Source organism: Delphinapterus leucas, chromosome 15 (genome assembly GCF_059928025.1).
Source record: "Delphinapterus leucas isolate spDelLeu-1000000601 "Yukka" chromosome 15, BTC_Dleu_Yukka2, whole genome shotgun sequence".
Lineage (NCBI taxonomy): Eukaryota > Metazoa > Chordata > Mammalia > Artiodactyla > Monodontidae > Delphinapterus > Delphinapterus leucas.
The window spans coordinates 35,916,787-35,938,245 of NC_143143.1; the positions used below are offsets into that span (position 1 = coordinate 35,916,787).

General features: G+C 49.4%; 1 protein-coding gene across 5 annotated transcripts; it reads right to left on the bottom strand.

The window, feature by feature from the left end:
* Nucleotides 1-7,105: 7,105 nt before the first annotated feature.
* Nucleotides 7,106-17,105, bottom strand: FLYWCH2 (FLYWCH family member 2). Of its 5 annotated transcripts, none has more exons than XR_002647486.2 (4): nt 15,806-16,140; nt 9,882-14,779; nt 8,357-8,672; nt 7,108-8,040 (listed from the first exon to the last, which is right to left on the bottom strand). XR_002647486.2 is itself a non-coding variant. In XM_022594618.3 (4 exons), the coding sequence occupies exons 3-4, from the start codon at nt 10,210-10,212 to the stop codon at nt 8,704-8,706; spliced, it is 564 nt and encodes a 187-aa protein (XP_022450326.2). In that variant the 5' UTR covers nt 10,213-10,313; nt 14,710-14,779; nt 15,806-17,105; the 3' UTR covers nt 8,679-8,703. The 5 variants fall into 5 exon arrangements, 4 of the variants coding, with proteins under 4 accessions (XP_089752467.1, XP_022450326.2, XP_089752466.1 ...); XM_022594618.3 differs by lacking the exons at nt 7,108-8,040; nt 8,357-8,672 and adding an exon at nt 8,679-8,936 and having other exon boundaries at nt 9,882-10,313; nt 14,710-14,779; nt 15,806-17,105; XM_089896340.1 differs by lacking the exons at nt 7,108-8,040; nt 8,357-8,672 and adding an exon at nt 8,679-8,936 and having other exon boundaries at nt 9,882-10,313; nt 11,055-14,779; nt 15,806-17,105.
* Between the last annotated feature and the right edge of the window lie 4,354 nt (nt 17,106-21,459).

The window sequence follows — 21,459 nt, forward strand, 5'->3', positions numbered from 1 at the left end:
GGGGCCTCGGGGAGCCCATTCTTTGGGCAAACACCATTTCTCCGGGTCTTCCGTGCGCGGTGCCTAGCTGGCGGCCGGACCAATCGGCGCTGGGAGGCGGGGCCAGGGCTGGCGAAAGAGGCGGGGCAAGCCCAGGATTGGGCTGCGGCAGCCGGGGACCGAGCTTTGATCTGACCTGAGGCTTGGACGGCGGGGGCGGGGGCGGGGGGGTGGCCTTCGGGGCGGTGGACCCTCAGAGAAGAAGAGATTTGGGGGGCTTGAGAACCCCAAACCTGATCCAGGATTTGAGTCTGAGCTCACTGAACGGAAGCGGTCTTTTTTTTTTTTTTTACGGTACGCGGGCCTCTCACTGTTGTGGCCTCTCCCGTTGCGGAGCATAGGCTCCGGACGTACAGGCTCAGCAGCCATGGCTCACGAGACTAGCCGCTCCGCGGCATGTGGGATCTTTCCGGATCGGGGCACGAACCCGTGTCCCCTGCATCGGCAGGCGGACCCTCAACCACTGCGCCACCAGGGAAACCCGGAAGCGGTCATTTAAATTTTTTTTTAAATTTTATTTATTTTTTATACAGCAGGTTCTTATTAGTTATCTGTTTTATACATATTAGTGTATATATGTCAATCCCAATCTCCCAATTCATCTCACCACCACCACTCCACCACCCCTCTGCCACTTCCTCCCCTTGGTGTCCATACGTTTGTTCTCGACATCTATGTCTCTATTTCTGCCGGGCAAACCGTTTCATCTGTGCCATTTTTCTAGGTTCCACGTATATGCGTTAATATACGATATTTGTTTTTCTCTTTCTGACTTACTACGGAAGCGGTCATTTAAATGCATCATTAGGCCCGTCACTTTCGTTAGCCAGCAGAAGGAAATTTCCTATGGACTTCACAGAAACTTTAAAATGACCTACCCCAAAGCTGGGTCAATTTGATTCAAACTAAATAATGATAATAACAGATTATAACTGAGTAAAATAAGAAGCCATGATCGATAGTGATGTAAGTAAGTAAATGGGGAGATGGGAAAGCTCTTACAGTAGAATGCCAACTAATAGATGCAGAAGGAAGGATGCGGAAAATCACCCTTTGGCGACCATCGTAAGTAATAATTGATTCGGGCAAAAATTATCAATGGCCGCTAAGACCGGAGGGTGGAAGTTTAACAAGGAACTAGTATTTACATATTCCCAAAGTACATATTTCCCCACAATACATTTATTAATTACAAGAGGAAAAATATGAATTTTACAGTAGGCAAATGGTCCTCAAAGTGTAGTCTGGGGTTCCTGGAAGTCCCTGTGGGATATTCCAAAGGTTACATGACGTGTAACAGGTTGAATGCCAAAGCACAGATGAGAACCTGTAGTCCTCCATTAAGCCTACATTAAAGAGATTTGCAAAAAAAAAAAAAAAAGAACAACGCCATTCTTATAAAATTTCTTTGATTTGGAAAATATAGTGATTTTCATAAAAATATGTTATGCTAACACATAAAGGGTTTATTATTGTATCTTTTGGTAACAGATTTATTGGATATAACTCACATACCATACAGTTCACCCATTTAAAGTGTACCAATTGAATGGTTTTTAATAGATTCACAGAGATGCGGACATCACCACACTCAGTTTTAGAACAATTTCATCACTCCAAAAGAAACCTTTAGCGATCACCCCCAAGTCCCCCATCCTCCCACACTAAGCAACTATTAATCTTTCTGTCTCTATAGATTTGCATATTCTGGACATTTTATTTAAATGGAATCATACAATCATATATCTTTTGTGTGTGGCTTCTTTCACTTAGCCTAGTGTTTTCAGAGTCCATCCATGTTGTAGCGTGCCAGTAGTATTTCATTCTTTTTATCGTCAAATAGTATTGCACTGTATGGATATACCCCAATTTGTTTATCCATTCATCTGTTGACTGACGTTTGCATTGTTTCCACTTTTTGGCTACTATGACTAATGCTTCTGTGAACATTATGTGCAAATTTGTGTGGACAGATGTTTTCAATTCTTTTGGGTATACACCTGGAATTGGATTTGCTGGGTGGATGTTTAACCGTTTGAGGAATTGCTAGATTGTCTTCCACAGGGTCTACTCCATTTTACATTCCCACCAGCAGTGTGTGAGGGTTCCAATTTCTCCACATCCCTGTCAACAGTTGTTATTATCTGTCTTTCTGATTACAACCATGCTAATGGATATGAAGTGGCTTTTCATTGTGGTTTTGATTTGCATTTCCCTGATAGCTAATGATGTTGATCCTCTTCTCAAGTGCTTATTTGACATTTGCCTATCTTCTTTGGAGAAATGTCTATTCAGATCCTTTGCCCATTTTAAAATTGAGTTGTCATTTTATTATTAAGCCTAAAAATTCTTTATATTTATATTCTAGATACACTTCCGTTGTCAGATATATGATTTACAAAATCTTTCTCCCATTCTGTGGGTTATCTTTTCACTTTATTGTTCCCAGTTAAGATGGTGTCCTTTGAAGCACAAAAGTTCTTAATTTTGATGATGTCCAATTTATCTGTTTTTTCTTTTGTTGCTCGTGCTTTTGATGCCACATCTAAGAAACCACTGCCTAATCCAAGTTCACAAAGATTTACCTGTATGTATTCTAAAAAGTTTTATAGTTTAGTTCTTACATTTTGGACTTAGACCCATTTTGAGTTGTTTGTTTGTTTGTTTGTTTTTATGGGCAAAGTAGGGCTCTGATTTCATTCTTTTGCATATGGATATCTGAGTTGTGCCATTTGTTGAAAAGACTGTTAATTCCTCTCTGTGATTATTTTGGCTCCCCTGTTGAAAAACAGTTAACCATAAATGTGAGGGTTTATTTCTGGACTCTCAATTCTATCCATGGGTCTGTGTTTATTTTGTGCCAGCACTACATTGACTCAATTACTGTTGGTTTGCAGTAAGTTTTGAAATCAGAGAGTGTGAATTCTCCAACTTCGTTCTTTCCCTTTCGTTTTGGGTCCCTTGAGTTTCCAGTTGTCATCTTTCTTGTCAATCTTTTTGAAAATGAATCTTCTTTTAAATTTTACATCATTGCAAACACACTCCATGGCAATTATTTTCAAGTATTCCTGCTTTTTCCACCTAACTGTATATTGTAAAACTCACCGCCCCCATATTATAACCGTATTTACATATGGCTGGCTACATAGTTTAGTTATTTTCCTATTAGACACTAGTTTCTTTTTTTATAGGCAAATGTATTTTATAAGATGCCCAGATCTCATTTTTTTCCATCATAATACATCATATAAATTCAGGGAAAACATTTAAACGTTTTTCAGATCACATGATCTGATATAGAATTTCTAACCAGAAGAATCCTCCAACTCAATTTGAAGAAAAAAACTTTTTAAGCATTTTTTAAATTAATTAATTTAGTTTTGGCTGCGTTGGGTCTTCGTTGCTGCGTAAGGGCTTTCTCTAGTTGTGGCGAGTGAGGGTCACGCTTCATTGTGGTGTGCGGGCTTCCCATCGTGGTGGCTTCTCTTGTTGTGGAACACGGGCTCTAGGAGCGTGGGCTTCAGTAGTTGCGGCACGCGGGCTCAGCAGTTGTGGACACGTTTCTAAATTTCACTATTGCTGCTGTGGCTGGCTTCATTCCTAACTTTTGGGGAACCTGGGTGAAAAGTATATAGGCATGCTTTGTACACTTGCAGCTTTTCTGTAGGTGTGAAATTATGTCAAAATAAAACGTCAGAAAAAAAAAATCTGCCCCTTTGAGGGGATTCCGTGCGGGGAAAGCATCTTTTTCTGCACTGGTCCAACCCTTGCCCATCTATCCAGCCCTCGCCCATCGGTCCAGCCCCCTCTCACAGCGCACAATCACTGCACACTTATTCTCTGATCACCCTGCGCGGTGGGGACCGGGATTGTTCTGGCGCGGGGAGCTGCGGGGCCTGGGGGCTGCTTTCCTGGACACTTGGCGGGTGGCGACCGGAGCGGCCCAGCATCCTCCGAGCGGACACCCGCCCTGCCTCTCGCCTGCCCAGGCGCGACGACGCCCCCGCCTCCCCTCCTGCAGGGCGCCCCGGGCCCTCAGCTCACCGCGACCCTCCGCAGCCCCGCGGACTCCTCCCTCCGCCCGCCCTCCTTTGCCCAGCCGGAGCCCCCAGTCTCCCAGTTGGCAGAGTGAAGACGCTGCTCCTCTCTAGAAAACGCCACTACCCTGACACCCCTCCCCTCCGCCTTCCTCCTCTCGCTCTAAAGCTGCTGCTGGAAGTCCCCGCCGCCCCCCTGCCCCTGGGCTCCAGGCAGGTGCAGGTCCAGGTCCCATGGGGCCCTCCTGCCCTGGTCCCCCGCCCGCTCCGCATTTCCACGTTCTCCGCATCCTCCGTCGAATCCCCTCCTTCCCGCGTTCTCCCGCCCCCTTTCCCATCCTTGCTTTCAGTCCTCCGCCTCCCACTGCCTCATCCTCCGCGCCTTCCTCTCGCACCTACGCTCCGCCCAACTCCGACTGCGCGCTCTGGGTCCCCGCACCTCTGCCCCTGCCTGGGCTCCGAGTGCCGTACCCCATCCGCACCCTGCGCCTCTCCGCCCGCTCCCCTGCCAGGTCTCCACCCTGGGCACCTTAGGAGCCCAAGTCCACAAAGACCCCTGCCGTGGTGGCGTTGAGCTTACGTTATGGGGGGTGGGTTGGGGAGAAGCAATAGATAATAATAAACAATGAGTCACATGGGCTCTTAGAAGAGGTACTTGCTGTGGGGCAATCAGACAGGGAGGAGGAGAGGCTGCGACTTGTGTTGGAGTGTCTGAGGATGACGAGGAGTACGGATCTCACCCGCGTTCTTCGGATAGCCGGCCATCTGCCGGATTGTCACTGAGGAATCATCCCTGGCCCCTGCAGAAGGCAAGTTAGAGCCGGTGCCCGGGCCTCAAAAGGCCTGGGTGGGCGTCCGGAATCTGCTGGGCCTGACGGCGTCCGCGCGCGCCTCCTCCCGGCCTCCAGGAGAATCAGCCGCACTGAGCCTGGCGGCGGCTGGGGGAACCGGGGCGTGCCTGGACCAGCTCTCCAAGCTAACCAAGGAAAATGCAACCCCCAGGAAAAAGCACGCAGAGGTTGTGCACACAAGATGAAGCGCGGGGCGTTATCAATATTTTCTTCTTCTTCTTCTTTTTTTAAATATTTTCTTCTTAATGATATTACCGGATGTTTGCAAGGATGCCTGAGAGCCGGGTATTCACGGGCCGCGGGTGGAATGATAGTGGCTGTGTCCAACCCGTGTGCAGGAATCTCACCCAAGGCTTTTGAAAGGATTGTTACCAACCTGGAAACAACGGATACGTCCAACAATCAGGACTGGTTGGATAAATGATCCACCCCTGTAGTGGTACGTTGTAAAATGGACGCTGGAGAGACATTTGTAATACATTAAGAAAAAAATAGGGAATTCTCTGGTGGTCCAGTGGTTAGGACTCCGTGCTTTCACTGCCGGGGTCGGGGTTTGATCCCTGGTCGAGAACTAAAATCCCGCAAGCCACGCAGTGCGGCAAAAAAAAAAAAAAAAAGGCACTTTATCACCCCAATTTTCTGAATATAAAAAATATTTATCATAGACTTATCTCTAGATGGTGGAATTATTGTAGATTTTGTAATATTTTTTCATAATCAATATTTTCTGTTTATTTTCATGACCATGAATTACCTTTTTTTGTTTGTTTTTTAGCCTGAAGGAAAGACCAATGCAAGATATTTTAAAAAAGTAAGTGTAGGGACTTCCCTGGTGGCGTAGTGGATAAGACGCTGCGCTCCCAACGCAGGGAGCCCGGATTCTATCCCTGGTTGGGGAACTAGATCCCACATTCATGCCACAACTAAGGAGCCCATGTGCTGCAACTAAGACCCGGTGCAGCCAAGTAAATAAATATTTAAAAAATAAGTGTACAGTAGTCATCCTATTTACTTTTTATCCCCATCATAATTAATGCCCCCACCCAACCACTCACTGAGTGCAGAGACTCAGAACTGGTATCAATCTGTCACTTCTGAGGGATTTCTGCTCCGTTGACACTGGTGGGAACCACTCTTGACCGACAGGAACACACCCGTCCAGCAGGATGCCAACTGTGTGAACTGGAAGGCCACTTGCCCCCAGCTGCCTTCTCCCCTTGGATTCTCCTCCTGGTGGATGGCACTGTCATCCCAGACTGGGCAGGCCAGTCTTCCCTCAAACACTGTCCCCCAAAAGAGGCCTTCACTGAGCCCTTCTCAGTCCCCTTCTAGCATCTCCCATCTCCCCTCCCTTTTCTCTCCCCCGGGCTGTGGTGGTGCCCTCACCGGCCTCTCCGCTCCCACTTGGGACCCCCTCCAGTCTGTTCTCCTCAGGGCACCAAGGGAGTTTTGTAAAACGACACTGACCACATTCCTCCTCTGCATAAATCCGTCCCAACCTCCTACTACCCGTGATGAGCCTGGAACCTACCTGTGGCCTCAAGGCCCTGGGCCAGTAGCCTCTGCCAACCATTCCTGCCTCGTGGCCTTCCTGTCCTACTCCGTCTGGGCTCACTCCTCCTAAGCCCGCCCTCTTCACCTTTCAGTTCCCTCCACGGGGCTTCCTCAGGCACCTGTCATATGCTGAGGAGCTCCTGGTCCTCTCCTGGGCAGCCCTTAGCCCCAGATTTCATGGACTCATCAGCAGGACGTCCTGTGTCTCCTGTCTACCTCTGGGAGGCTGGGGTTGTGACCTGTTTACCACTAGGTCCTGTGTACCCTGCCCTGGGCAGACATTAAGGTCCTCAAGAAGTGATGAGGCAAGAAAGCGGCAGGACTAGGAGGGAGAGGGAGGGTGAATCTAGGTGAGGGATATGTGGTGTTGCCTGCATGTTCCTTCAACTTTTATGGGAGTTTGAAATGTTTCAAAATTTAAAAAATAAGAAAAGCTTAACACCTCCGGATCCAGTGTATGAGCTCCCTGCCTGGCTTGGCAGTGGCTTCCCACCCTCCTGGCAAATGACAGGCACCACAGGCCGCTTGAGCCCCCGGAGGGAGGTACACCCTTCCTGTGCCCCCACCCAGCCTCCAGGGGCCACCTAGTCAACCAGGCCCCCTCACTGGGGACCCAAGTGCCACCCCCGCCCCAGGCTCCCATGGCAGCTGCAGAAGGGGTCGATGGTGCCACAGCAAAATGCAGGGGAGTGGACGCCCGCAGTGACCCTGCCCAGGCCAGGACTGCCTGGAGTCCAGGATGAGTGGCAGGGGTCAAGGCTGGCCAGCCCCTCTCCCCACCTCCTCTACTCCATGCCTCCTCCACCACCAAATGTTAAACCAGAGCAAGCCCTCAGGCGGTCTCCTCAACTGACAGAACCAGCCCTCCAGGATGACTCAGAGCCTCAGGAAAGGAGAAATCTTGTGGGGGATGGGAATCTATTTAAATATAGAATTCAGACAAAACAACTTTTCAAGTTATGGTTACAGAATATAATTGTTACAGACAACCATGCTGTAAAAATAACAGCAAAACGGAGAGTTGGGCGCTGCGGATGTGCTGCGTAACTCACTTTTCCCAAGAGGGAGTCAACAGATACTGATTAAATTTGGAAAATGTTTGAAAACATAAGTCCTCTAAACTCTACTTTTAAAAAATAATCCATTTCCTTTTGCCCAAAGGCAGTTTTCAAATGATGAGGACCACGTGGGCTGAAGCAACTTGAGGCCGATGCCTTTTCTCAGGGGACCCCGACTTATGGTTGAAGGAGGGGAACAGTGTTTCTTCATCTTTCCCTCCAGCAGGGCAGCACCCAGGGGACCTGAGGAGGGGCTCAGGCTCCCAGGAATCTCCCTCAGCCCCCAAACCACCCAGAAGGAACATGGCAGGGGCACAATACACTTCTGTCAGGCGTGCCCCCTCACACCGCAGGTTCACCTCCTCAGCAGAACCTTGGGCTGCCATGGACATCAGGGCCCCTGTGCACAGGGGCTGTCAGTCCTGTGTGGCTCCCTGGAGGAGGTGGCCTTTATGAGGGTCCAGCAGGAAGAAGCAGGCTGAGGCCTCCTGGGAACTGGCCCTGGAAGGAGAGCCAGGGAGGGGCAGGATTGGCTTCCCAGGGGTTCAGGGCTGGACACCAAAGGCAGCAGAAAGTGGAAACCTCAGAGACTCCACCTCGTCTCTGAGTCAGTGGTCGGGTTTTCCAGGCTGAGGAGGCCCTGGGGGATGGAGGCCGCTGGAGAGCCCTCCTGGGCCTGAGAGATGGCCCAGGCCAGGAAGCCCTGGAGCAGGGCCAGGTAAGGGCTGGTGGGGGTTGGGGAGGCCCAGGAGCAGGGGGGTGGGGATTGGAGCTGGGACCTCAAAGGACCCAGAATCATGGAATTTTAAAAACCTACCTGTGGTGGGATCTAGTGTACAGCTTCTTTTATTCTCTTTTTAATTATTTTTTTCTGCTTACAAAAGTAAATTATGCTTGATCAGAAAAAGATTACAATGTTGAAAGTGAAAATCAGTCAGCGGCTGGGCCGCAGACAGGAGCCCAGTGGAACGTGTAGAAGTTGCAGCCAAGTTCACTGACCCAGCCAGGATGCACCCTCAGTTGTCAGGGCTACGGGTCCTCCCTGGACACGATGGGGCCCATGGTGGACTCCTCCCCATCCACCAAGGGACTGGGGGCAGGCTGTCCTGCCAACCTTCCATCTTCTTTTCCGTCTGGAAGAGAAGGGGATGGGTCAGGCTGTTGTCAAAGGAAAAGGGGGAAGGGGTGGGGGGCAAACCTGGGGGTCCCAGCTGCCAGAGCAGGGGCAGGGATTGCTGACTCCAGAGACATGCTCCCAAAGGCCACTGGCCCAGGGACACAGAGGCTGTTTCCAGGAAACTTTGGGCCAAATCTGGGCTGAGCATCAGGAAGCTGCTGCTCCCTCCCCGCTGCCTGGCCCAGGACGGGGCAGGAGGTGGGGAGGGCCGTGGACAGGTCTGGAGGTAAAGACAGAGAGGCAGGTTGAGAGGTGTTGACTGCCCATGAGCACCTGCCCAGGGGAGCCCATGGGGCCAAGCTGCAGCCCTTGTTCCGCTCTTCATCTCTCCATCTGAGGAAGGGTGACTTTGTCCTGATTCTCACAAAGGTGCCATATGGGGTGGGGTCCATATGGCCCCAGAGCCTGCCTGATCTGAGAAGTGAGCAGAGGTCTCAGTTGGGGTAGAAATGGCCTGTCCCATCCAGCTCAGCTGGAAGAATGGGCTCTGAGCCAGAGGGGGCCCCCCCCATCCTTTGCAGTGAGCTAGCTGGTGGCCTCAGGGTGGTGACTTGGCCCTTCTGAGCCCTGCCTCCACACAGGTACTGAGGACAGAACCCTCTCTGCACTGGGCAGAGGCAGGTGGACATGAGGAGGCGCTTGGAGCAGAACAGGCTGGTGGAAGGGCTCAAGGGTGAGCCAGGCCCACTGCAGAGGGGCCTCCAGGCTCTGGGGTCCCTGACTCCAGCAGGCAATGGAGCCTGAGGGGTCCCTCAGGTCCCCTGAGAACTCTAGGCTTGTGGCTGGGGATGCCCCTATCTCATGAAAAACACATAAGAGTAGACACGGAGAGAAATAGGCCCAGGAACACAGACATATAAGAACCCACACAAACTTACTCTCCTAGGCAAATACACACATAGGGAGACAGAACCTTAGAGAAACACACGCACACACACACACGCACGCGCACACACACACACACACACACACACACACGGAGGCCTATAGACACGCAGAGATTCACACTGAGATAATGTAGACAGATGCACGCAGAAATGTTCACAGCACACACATACTCCCCTGAGCCAGCCAAGCCTGCTGTCCCCCTGGCTGCCCAGGTGACAGGGGACTTCGGCCCCAGGAAGGTCTTGCTCCCGCCCTGCTCGCTGGGCTGGGGCCTCACCTGTGTCCAGCTTGCTGCGTTTTTGCTCGGGCTCCTGGGGGGCGGCCTCGATGGCCCGCTGAGCCTCGGGATGGATCTTGAGGAGGGCTTTGGCAAGGGTGGCGGGGCCGGGCACCCCCAGGGACATGATGCAGTGCACTCCTTTGCGCTTGGCCCCCACCACTTTGGCACTGTCCTTGGAGGCCGTCAGCAGCACCAGTTTGGAGAACTTTCTGGGCTTCCTGGGGGCTGCGGGGACGACATCTGTGCCCGGCTCAGGGGACTCAGGGGAGGGCTCCTGGCCGGCCTTCACGCTCTCGCCCTCCTGCTCACTGGGCTCGGGCAGGGGCATTCCGGGACCGATGGCCTGGCCCCCAGGCCACGCTCAGGCCCCAGCAGATGGATTTCTCCTCCACCTCCCTGGAAGGAACCCAGCAGTTCAAGAGCTCTGTCCTAAGGCAGGAGGCAAAATCTCATCAGTGGAGGTGCCCTTAGGCTTGGGTTCAGGAAGAATCTGGGCTGGAGGTTGGGGCAGATGGGGCTGCCTTGGTGCCCCCGGGAAAGGACCTGAATGGAGCCAGAGAACCCTGGGCTGGTGCTTCTGCTCTCTTGGTAGCCTTGGGTCCGTCACCTCCCCCAGCCAAACCTCACTTTCCCATCTACAAAATGTGCCCAAAACAGGGCTCTCAAGGGGTTACTGGGGTGACCAAGGTGCTGACAGCTGAGTTACTAGGAATCCAGGCCCACAGGTACTGAGCACGGGGTGAAGTGCTTCCACAGGTGTTTCCACTTAACCTTCAGCCCCCATGTTATGAAAGTTGATCTTTCTCATTGACCCAGGTTACAGATGAGGACACTGAGGCATGCAGCCATGAAGGCAGAGCTGGGAGTCCAGTCGAGGTGGGTCCAGAGCCCGCCCGTACAGCACCTGGGGTACCTTGTCCAGGATAATGGACACCCATCTTCCTGAGCACCAGTCTTCAGGGAAAAGTACTTTGGGGACATGAGCTCAGGTCACTGATACTCCCAGAATGCCCGGTGCCCTTCACCCTGACACTGTGTCACCAGGAACATGGGCTGGGCCCTGGGAGGCAGAGCTCTCCAGATTTACAACTAGATCCAGCCCCCATCCCAGGCCAGAGGCCCCAGGGCACCCAGTGCTAGGGGACACTAGGACCCCACGAGGGCAGTGACCTTGTGTCTGAGCTGGTGCTAGCTCTGCCTCAGCTGAGTGGGTACAGGGCTGTGGAGGTGTCCAGAGAATCCGTGGTCACTGAGGGCTCCCTGGCTTCTGGTCTGGAGAAGCAGAAAGGATGGATGACAGGGAATTCCCTGGTGGTCCAATGATTAGGACTCTGCACTTTCACTGCCGGGGGCCCGGGTTCAACGTCTGGTCAGGGAACTAAGATCCCACAAGGCACATGGCATGGCCAAAAAAAAAAAGAAAAGAAAAGAAAAAAATGGATGACAGGGGCAGCGCTGGCCTGGAGACCGGGGCTCTGGGGCATCAGTGTGGGCTAGCTGTTTTGTCTGTTGGGGGTGATTGGGTGGTGGGCAGATGGCGGGGTCTTTCTCAGTTTCCAGTTTAGCCCAGAAACAAGATTGCCGCCTTGGCAGACATCTCACCCTCCCTGTCCAGGACTCAGGCAGCACCGAGGCCCGTACACTCTTACTTGGCCCCCTAGACCTGTTTCTCCAACCTGGCTTTTAGTTGTGTTTCTCTGGGCCCCTCCAATGCACATGGCTTGAGGTGTCCATGCCCCGCACCCCAAAGTCTTCGAAGACCCCTTCATCCATGAGAGGAGCCTGAGGTGCAAGGCCAGTGCATGGTTGGGGTGCCTTGCCCCCTGCAAGCTCCCCTTCTCAGTCAACTAGACATGAAAGCAGAGACCTGACAACTAGACACGAAAGCAGAGACCTCCCAACTGCGACAGAGGAGGACCCCCACCTCCAGGGGGTGTAGCCTCAGGTAAATGCTTCCTGGTAGCAAGTCACCTGACCACAGGCACCCCTGGGATTGATGTCTCATTATCCCTTCTGTCCCTGGTCCAGCCCCTGGATAAGCTAACCCCTACTCCTCCCATGTGGTCCTTCCCAGCTCTGCCCATCCTGCCCCACAGGGCAGGCAACATGGTGGTACCTGGGACCTGGGGGGACATGGGGCCCAGCAGAAAAGACACTGCCTACCCCCCCCCACCACGACCCAGAGAACCACTCTGGGCAGGAAAGGGTTATGGTGGGAAGCCCCACCCACAGGACCCTGCCCCCACACCCTGACTGGCCTGGTGTACAACCCTGGCCAGCAGCCCACACCTCTGTGGTCCAGGGATGAAACTCCAGGTGGTTGGACCCCTTTCTCACATCATAAAAATAATTAACTCTAAATGACCATAGACTTAATTATGAGAGCTAGTGATAAAACTCTTAAAAAAAATAAGAAATGAGTAAATCTTCCTGACCTTGGATTAGGCAAAGCTTTCTTCAGTACGACACTAAAAGTACAGGTAACCAAAAAAGAAACACAAAAATTTGACTTCATCAAAATTTAAAACTTTTGTGAGTCAAAGGACACCATCAAGAGAATTAAAAGGCAGCCCATAGGATGGGAGAACATTTTTGCAGATCATACATCTGATAAGGGACTTGTATCTAGAATTTATAAAGAACACATAACTCAGTAATAAAAAGACAAATAACTCAATTTTTAAAATGGGCAAAGGATCTGAATAGGCCTTTCTCCAAAGAAAATATACAAGTGGCCAGTAAGCACAAGATGTTCAACATCATTAGTCATGAGGGAAATGCAGATCAAACTATAATGAGATACTATTTCACACTACTAGAATGGATCTAATAAAACAAAACAAAAAAACCAGACAATAACAAGTGTTGGTGAGGATGAGGAGAAAATGGAACCCTCATACCCTGCTGCTGGGGATGTAAATAGTGCAGCCACTTTGGAAAACAGTCTGATGATTTCTCAAAAGGTTAAACATAGAATTACCATATGATCCAGCAATTCCACTCCTAAGTGTATCCCCAAGAGAAATGGAAACTGATGTCTACATAAAAACTTGTACATGAATATTTGCAGCAGCATTATTCATAGATGCCAAAAAGTGAAACAGCCCAAATATCTATCAACAGATAAATGAATAAATGTGATGTATCCACACAATGGAATATTTTTTGATAATTAAAAAAATTCATGCCACGACATGGGTGAACCTTGGAAAGATTAGCTAAGTGAAAGAAGCCAGTCATGAAAGATCACATATTATACACTCCATTTCTATAAAATGACCTGGAGTCTATAGAAAATCTATAGAGTAGAAAAATCCATAGAGACAGAAAGTAGATTTGTGATTGTCTAGGGCTGGGGGTGGGAGGGATGGGGACCAGAAGAGTGAGGAGTGAATTCTAGTATGTATGGGGTTTCTGGGGTGATGAAAAAGTTCTAAAACTGATTGTGGTGATGGCTGCACAACTTGGTGAATTTACTAAAAGCCATTGAATTGTACATTGTGAGTGAGTTAATTGCATGGTATGTAAATTATCTCAATAAAACTTATGTATTGAGAAAAGAGAAATTAAGTCTATAATCAGTGGTTTCCCCACTTCATGATACCTAAGAATCACCCAGAATTCTTGTTAAAAATGCACAGTTCTGGACTCCTCCACCCCCAGACTTCTTTCTCAGTGGGTCTGGAGAGGGACCTGAGAATCTACATTTTTTTTTTTTTTTTTTTTACCAGTACCCTATTTGATTCTGATACTTTGTGAAAAATGGATGATGCCATGGGCCCTCTGTTTAAGAAGTTTCTAATTTCTAGTTCATAGCTGAACTGTTTTTCCACCACTCCATGTACAGGGGTGGACAGTTCCTCAGGCTGGATCAGTCTCTTTTCTGGATTCATCCCTAACCTTCTAGCAATTTATTTTTGAGATGTGAATGGAAGAGTTGACAGGCAGCTATTTTAAGCCTAAAACATCTATTTTGAAAATTAACTTTTTACTCAATAAAAGTTCATTGAATTAACAGAATTTTTAGAAGTGAAGCAGAAATGAATTAAAAAGATCAAAAGGCTTAATAGTTTACCTTACTTCACTCACTTTACACCCTCCACCTGCATCCCCAGTCGGATGGTTTGATATTGCTATGGGTCTCCAGTCACCCATTTACCCTAGCCAGCTGTCATGATATTGTAAGATGGCTCAGTGTAAACCCCAAACCACACAATGTTAAGAACTGGCAGGAGCCTCTTAGACACCTTGGGAGGCAGAATAATGCCTCCCCGCTGCCCATCGCTAAAGCTGTCTAGGTCCTGATCCCTGGAACCTGTAAATATGTTACCTTACATGGCAAAGGGGGAATTAAGTTTGCAGATGGCATGAAGGTTACTAAACTAGGAGATTATCTTGGATTGTCCAGGTGGTTACATCACAATCACAACGATCCTAAAAAGCAGGAAACGCAGGTAAAAGAGTCAGAAAAAGTGGTGTGATGATGGAGGCAGGGTCAGCGAGAGGAGAGATTCGATGTTGCTGGCATTGAAGGTGGAGGGAGGGGGATATGAGCCAAGGAATGCTGGAGGCCTCTAGAAAAGACAAAGAAACAGACTGTCTCTCCTAGAGTCCCCTGGAAGGGTTACAGCCCTGCCCACACCTTGATTTTAACCCAGTGAGTCCCATGTCAGACCTCTGACCTCCAGCACTGCATGACTTTTACAAAGCTGTGTTGTTTTAATCCACTAAATTTGTGGTAATTTGTTATGGCAGCAGTAGGTAACTAATACGAGGTCCAATCCCTTGATGGTGAGGTTCTGAAAGCCAGGATCATGGGAATTACCTGGCGGTCCAGTGGTTAGAACTCCCTGCTCTCACTGCCGAGGGCGCAGGTTCGATCCCTGATTGGGGAACTAAAATCCCACAAATGCCGTGGCCAAAAAAAAAAAAGAAAGAAAGCCAGGATCATTGCCTGGAAACTGATGATGGATTAACAGAATTACCATTACCTTCATATGTATGGGAGAGAAATACCATCAATGTCCACCAACACCTGCATTCTCAGCTAAGAGGCCAACCCCTTACACTCTCTGGGCTTGTTTCACCTATGTAATGGGAGTAGTGGTGAACTTCGCAGGGGCTCTCAAGAGCAGGCAGGCAGGCAGGCAGGCAAGGGTGAAGTCTTCAAGTTACCAATGATACTGACAGATGCCCCTTCTATAATCGCTGTCCCATGTGGTTCTTGGAGGGCTGCTGGTGGGATGATGGACCCACTTAGATATGCAGGTACACATCCTTACAGAGAGATTTTCAAAGCAGCAGTAAGACCCAGAATGGGTCAAGAACTGCTACTCTATAGAGTGCAGGGAACAGCTTCCCCAAAGTGGGAATTTCATGTAATGGCACCTCCTTACCCTAATCACCATGGCTTGGAATCTTAGTTACTTTTACTCCTCCTTACCCACTGCAATTTGTCCTAAGACCTGTCTCTGCTGCGCCCAAATGGCCCCTGCTCCCCGCCTCTCTCCTCTCGCATCATTACCGCCACCTCCTAAGCCTCCGGAGTGCCTCCCCCGCCCCAACATCTCAGACCTCCAACTGCCATCCCTGCGAGCATCTCTAGAGCCACAAGGATGGGACAGGACTGGGGATGGGTGCAGGGCGGGGGCAGTACTGGGCGGGGCGGACACGGTCAAGGAAAGTCAGACCAATGTGGGGCTCCCTGACTTGGGGTGTGAGGGCTCAGTCCTGGGGTAGGGTGGGTTGGGGAAGGACGAGCGAGGAGAAGAGCTGAATCGCTGGTGAAGGACAAGGAGGCGGCCTGAGCGCTGATATGCAGAGCTGGGGGGCACCCCCCAGCATCAGCAGCCCTTGGGGATCCCCAGAGGAGCCCGGCAGGGACCCGAGACCCTCCCCGATCCGCTGGGGCCCGTCCTCACCGGGCACCGGCCGGGCGGCGACGGCAGCGGGGCCCTCCCTCTCCGGAGACCGAGCCGCGGCAGGTCCCTCAGCCTCCGTGCCTGGGGCCCCCGTCTGGGTTCGGGCAGTCACCTCAAGCTGGGGTCACGGAGCGAGCATGCGCAGCAGGGCTTGTGGGGGGCCCATTCCTTGGGCTAACTCGATTTCTCCGGGTCTTCCCCTCGCGGGGCAGAACTGGCGGCCTGACCAATCCCGCGCGGGGGCGGAGCCAGGGCTCGCGAGGGGGCAGGACCATGTCGTTATTGGGCAGTGGCCCCCGGGGGGCGGGGTTCAGCCTTCCAGTGGCCAGACTTCGAGTTTTGGGCGGGGCTCTCCCAGGACAAGGGGGGTGGGTTTAACTGAGACCACCCTACCTCCCCCAGTGTTTGACCTCGGCTCCGCGCAGAGGAAGTCACAGCATTTGTTTAAAGGCCTCGATCGTCTCCGTCGTTCTTCTGAGCGAGCAGAGGGAAGAACTTTCAGTATGCTCATCAAAGCTACTGATTCCGCTCCGCCCAGCATCCCTGAGGGCGCAGCATTTTTGCCATTGGTCCCTCCCCGACCCTCGGTCCAGCCCTCGCCATTGGCCCCTCCCTCGTTATTGGTGCTCCCCCACCCTCCCCCGCCACAGGTGCAGACCTCGTCCATCATCCCAGGCTTCGCCCATCGGTCCAGCCCGCACTCACAGCACACAGTCACTGCACACTGATTCTCTGACTACCCTGGGCGGTGGAGACCGGGATTGCTCCCACACGGGGAGCGGCGGGGCCTGGGGGCTGCTTTCCTGGACACTTGGCGGGTGGCGATCAGAGTGGCCCAGCATCCTCCGAGCTGACACCCGCCCTGCCTCTCACCCGCCTCCCCTCCTGCACGGCGCCCCGGGCCCTCCGCTCACTGCGACCCTCCACAGCCCTCCGCCCGTCCCCCTTCGCCCCGCTAGAGCCCCCACTCTTTTAGCTGCGCGTCCTAACGTTGGCAGAATGAAGACGCTGCTGCTCTCTAGAAAACGTCACTCCCCGGACACCCCTCTTCTTCTCCTCCTTTCTTTCTCTTGCTCTAAAGCTGCTCCTGGGCTCCCAGCAGGTGCAGGTCCAGGTGCCATGAGGCCTGCCTGACCTGGACTTCAGGCATTTCCCACGTTCTCCGCATCTTCTGCATCCGCCGTGTCCTCCAGTTCTCCCGCGTTCTCCTGTATCCTCCTCCTCAAGTCCAAATATCAGCAGAACCTGCAACTGCCTCTACAAAGGCTCCTAGCTCCCTCCTCCCCCGCCTCACCCCGCCACCGCCGCCCTGGCTCTGCAGATCCCTGATCACCACCCTCGGTTCAGCAGCCACGGCTTCCACCGAACTCCAATCCTTTCTCCAGGGGCCAGGTCATTTCCTGGGTATTCTTCAGAGTCATTCAAAGGCCTTCATGAATTTATTTGCCATTATCTATTAATAATCCACTAACTACTGGTTGTTTCTAATTTTATTACGTTATAAATATCTTTGTATCTAAATTCCTGACATCTGATTATCCCCTTTCTTGAAATTTCAAAAAATAGTAAAAGAAGGCAAATGTCTTAAGAGCTTTTTATTTTATTTTTGATAAGTTTTTTTAAAAATTATTTATTTTTATTTATTCATTTTTGTCTGCATTGGTTCTTCGTTGCTGCGCGCGGGCTTTCTCTAGTTGTTGCGAGCGGGGGCTACTCTTGGTTGTGGTGCGCGAGCTTCTCATTGCGGTGGCTTCTCCTGTTGCAGAACATGGGCTCTAGGCACGCGGGCTTCAGTAGTTGTGGCACGAGGGCTCAGTAGTTGTGGCTCGCAAGCTCTAGAGCACAAGCACACTAGTTGTGGCACACGGGCTTAGTTGCAGCATATGGGATCTTCCCGAACCAGGGATCAAACCCTTGTCCCCTGCATTGGCAGGCGGATTCTTAACCACTGTGTCACCAGGGAAGTCCATAAGAGCTTTTTAAACATGTTGCCAGATTGTCCCCAAGGAAGTGCACAAGCTTGGAGTCAGATGCCTGTGTTCAAATCCCAGCTCTGGCGTTAGCTTGCTGTATGACAAGCAACTGCTTCCCTGTCTCTCAGTTTTCTCATCTGATAAATGGGTATAATAACATCACTCACCTCATGGAGCCATTGTGAGAATTCACAGAGTATTATCCTGTGGGTCGTGGGTTCCAACATTTATATTCCGTAGTCCAGCGGTTCTCAGGCTTTTTGGTCTCAGGACCCCTTTAAAGAGTGATTATACTCTTTAAATTATTAAGCAGCTTGAAGAGCTTTTGGTTATGTAGGTTACATCTATCAATGTTTACAATATCAGAAATTTAACATGAGAATTTAAAATAGCAATAATAAATTCACTGCATAACTGTATCTTCAAACCAAAAATGAGTGAGAAGAGTGGCAATGTTCTACATTAAAAAAAAAATCTGTTTGGGGACTTCCCTGGTTGTCCAGTGGTTAAGACTCCTCACTCCCACCGCAGGGGACACGGATTCGATCCCTGGTCGCGGAACTAAGATCCCGTGTGGTATGGCCAAAAAAAGAAGAAAAAAATCTATTTAATATCACGTTTGAGAAAAGACAGCTGGGTTCGCATATCTGTGTCTGCCTTCACTCTATTGGGATACGCTGCTTTGGTTGAAGTATGTGAAGAAAATTTAGCCTCACACATAAAAAACTGGAAAAGGAAGGAGTATTTTAATATCCTTTTCAGATAATTGTAGATATTCTTCTTTGATACTACACCAACACTCAAAACATGGTAGTTTTTTGAAGGTTAGTTGCAACATGGAATCTGAGATGTTATCAGTGAGCTTTTTGTGTTCTATTACATGAAAATCCATTGATCTGTCTTGCACTTTGAAAGGCTCTTTTACCCTCATGTGATTTCATAAATCATGTGTTGGTCTTTTCAAAAATATTTGTTCATTGACTTATACAGATCTTGCAAATGTTGACACATCTCATTATACAATATAAATAAAATGTATAACATTCTTTAATACTGCCACCAATCTTAACACAAAAGTCTGGCAATATTGGGAAGCTGTGAAGCTAAAGTTGGCATACAAGTTTTCCAAAATTGTACTTTTTGCCAGAAGACTTAGAATTTTATCATTGGCAATAAATTCTGTCAGTTTGGTGTCACTGCCTTGATTCACACTAAGAGTCACCATTGCTTCTGCATCATCAGTGCAAAGTCATCACAGTGAAAAAGGCAAACATTGTCTCAGTATTACTATGAAAATAATCATGGACCTTCTGAAAAGTCTTTGGGAACCCCCAGGGGCCACCAGAACACACCTTGAGAATAGCTGCACTTTCATTTTTCTATTAGCTTGTTCATCTTTTTCTTACTGATTTAAGAAACATTTTTATTGAACTCAGATTAACCCTAGCGTTCCACATGTGATGGAACTATTTTATTATTTACATTTGGTGGGGGAGGAGGTTGGGAAAATAGGTGTATGATAGGTGTGTGTGTTTACACATCTGAATATTTATTTATTTGTTTGTTTGTTTGTTTTTTGGCGGCACCTCGCAGCTTGTGGGATCTTAATTTCCCGACCAGGGATTGAACCCGTGTCCTTGGCAGTGAAAGCACAGAGTCCTAACCACTGGACCACCAGGGAATTCCCTACACAGCTGCATCTAGTGGTCTTTTCCAATTTGAGTTTCTCTGTTTTTTAAAATTATCCTAAGCAAGTTCTTCCCATACTTACTTGAATAAATACTGGATAGTTTCTGTATTAGTTTGTCAGAGATGCTGAACAAGGTATCACAAACTGAGTGGCTTAAACAACAGAAAATTTTTCCTGGTAGTTCTGGAAGCCAGAAGTTTGAGATCAAGGTGTGGACTGGGTGGGCTCCTTCTGAGGGCTGGGAGGGAGAATCTGTTCCAGGCCTCTCTCCTTGGCTTCTAGATGCATTACCCTGATCTCTGCTTTGTCTGCACACAGTGTTCTCCCCGTGTGCATTTCCGTGTTCAGATTTCCCCTTTTTAAAAGGACACCTGTCGTTTGGGTTGTGTCCACCCTAATGACTTCACCTAACTCAATCACCTGCAAAGACCCTGTTTCTAAACAAGGTCACATTCACAGGCACTGGGGATTAGGACTTAAACTTCTTTGGGTGGGGGGGGGTGGGGACATAATTCAACTCATAGCATTTGCTTTTACCTTTTTCTAAAGGTTTGATAATTTCTCCCTTTCCACTTGATTCTCTCATGTTTTGGAATTTATTTATTTATTTATATATATTATCAAATCGTTTCAAAATACTGATACTGCTTAGGGACTTGTCTCTAATTTTAATTGATTGAAAATTAAGTTTCTCATTGCCCCCCAAACCAGGGATCGAACCTGTGCCCCCTGCCGTGGAAGGTGGAAGCACGGAGTCTTAACCACTGCACTGCCAGTGAAGTCCCCTGGAATTTATTTATTCAACAAATGTGTGTTCAATAGCTACTATTTACTCGACACTGTGAACTTGGGAACCTCAGTGAACAAAATAAAGATCCTGCTCTCCAGGAACCCATATTGTAGGGTCAATGGAGGAGACGTAATAAAATAGATATAATAAGTGATCAAGTTATATAGTTTGTTTAAAGTTATATACCTTGCTATATATCAATAGTTTGTGCTATCTGAGGGAATGTTTTGGATTATGGAAATGTTCCATTTCTTTATTGGGGCAGTGGTTATATTTGTATATGGCAAATGTACATTTCCAAAGGGAAATTTTTATCCTATGTCAACTGTATTTCAAGAAAATTGATTTTGTAAAAAGCGTTGTGAAAGAAAGAAGGAAGGAAGGAAGGAAGGAAGGAAGGAAGGAAGGAAGGAAGGAAGGAAGGAGATCGAAAGGGGGGCCTGCAATTAGTATTGCGATTTATGTTGGAATTCGGGGTGGAGTAAGGATGTCACCGCATTCTTCGGATAGCGGGCCAAATGCCGGGTCATTGCTGAGGAATCCTTTCTGGCCCAAACGCCACCCCCGCAGAAGGCAAGTTAGAGCCGATGCCCAGGTCTCAAAAGGGCCTGGGTGCGCTTCCGGGGTCCACTGGGCCCGACGGCGTCCGCGCGCGCCCCCTCCCGGCCGCCAGGAGCATCAGCCATACATTGTCCACGGCGGGAAACATGGGTGAGATCGTAATCCGCTCTCCACGTTGACCGAGGAAAAGCACAGAGGTCGTGTGCACAGAGGGAAGGGGTGTTGTGTCTGGTCTCCCCTCCCCCACCCCCCGTTACCGAATAACTAGAAGACCTCCTGTTTATCCTTCTGACATAGTTGTTGCATCGCAATTTCGCTCCTTGGCCTATGCTGACTCGACACGGATTTAGCTTCAAGGCTTTTTGAATTATTCATAACAGTGAAACAAATATGACGTAACTCGGATGTCCATCTAATGATGACTGGATAAATAAATGTGGGCTATCCCTGCAATGCAATATTGTTCAGCCATAATAAGAGACAAAATACAGATATCTGCTACACCGCGAAGGAACCTGGGAGACCATACTCTGGTGAAAGAAGCCAGACACAAAAGAACAAATACTGCATGATTCCATTCATGTGAAATGCCCAGGACAGGCAAATCTATAGAGACAAAGTAGATTAGTGATTGCCGGTG

Excerpts from the sequence above, each read along its gene's own strand:
- FLYWCH2 (XM_022594618.3), bottom strand. The coding sequence starts at position 10,212 with ATGCCCCTGCCCGAGCCCAGTGAGCAGGAGGGCGAGAGCGTGAAGGCC. Across the intron at positions 8,937-9,881 it reads ACGCAGCAAGCTGGACACAG|ACCTGTCCACGGCCCTCCCC; the intron begins GTGAGGCCCCAG and ends CTTTACCTCCAG.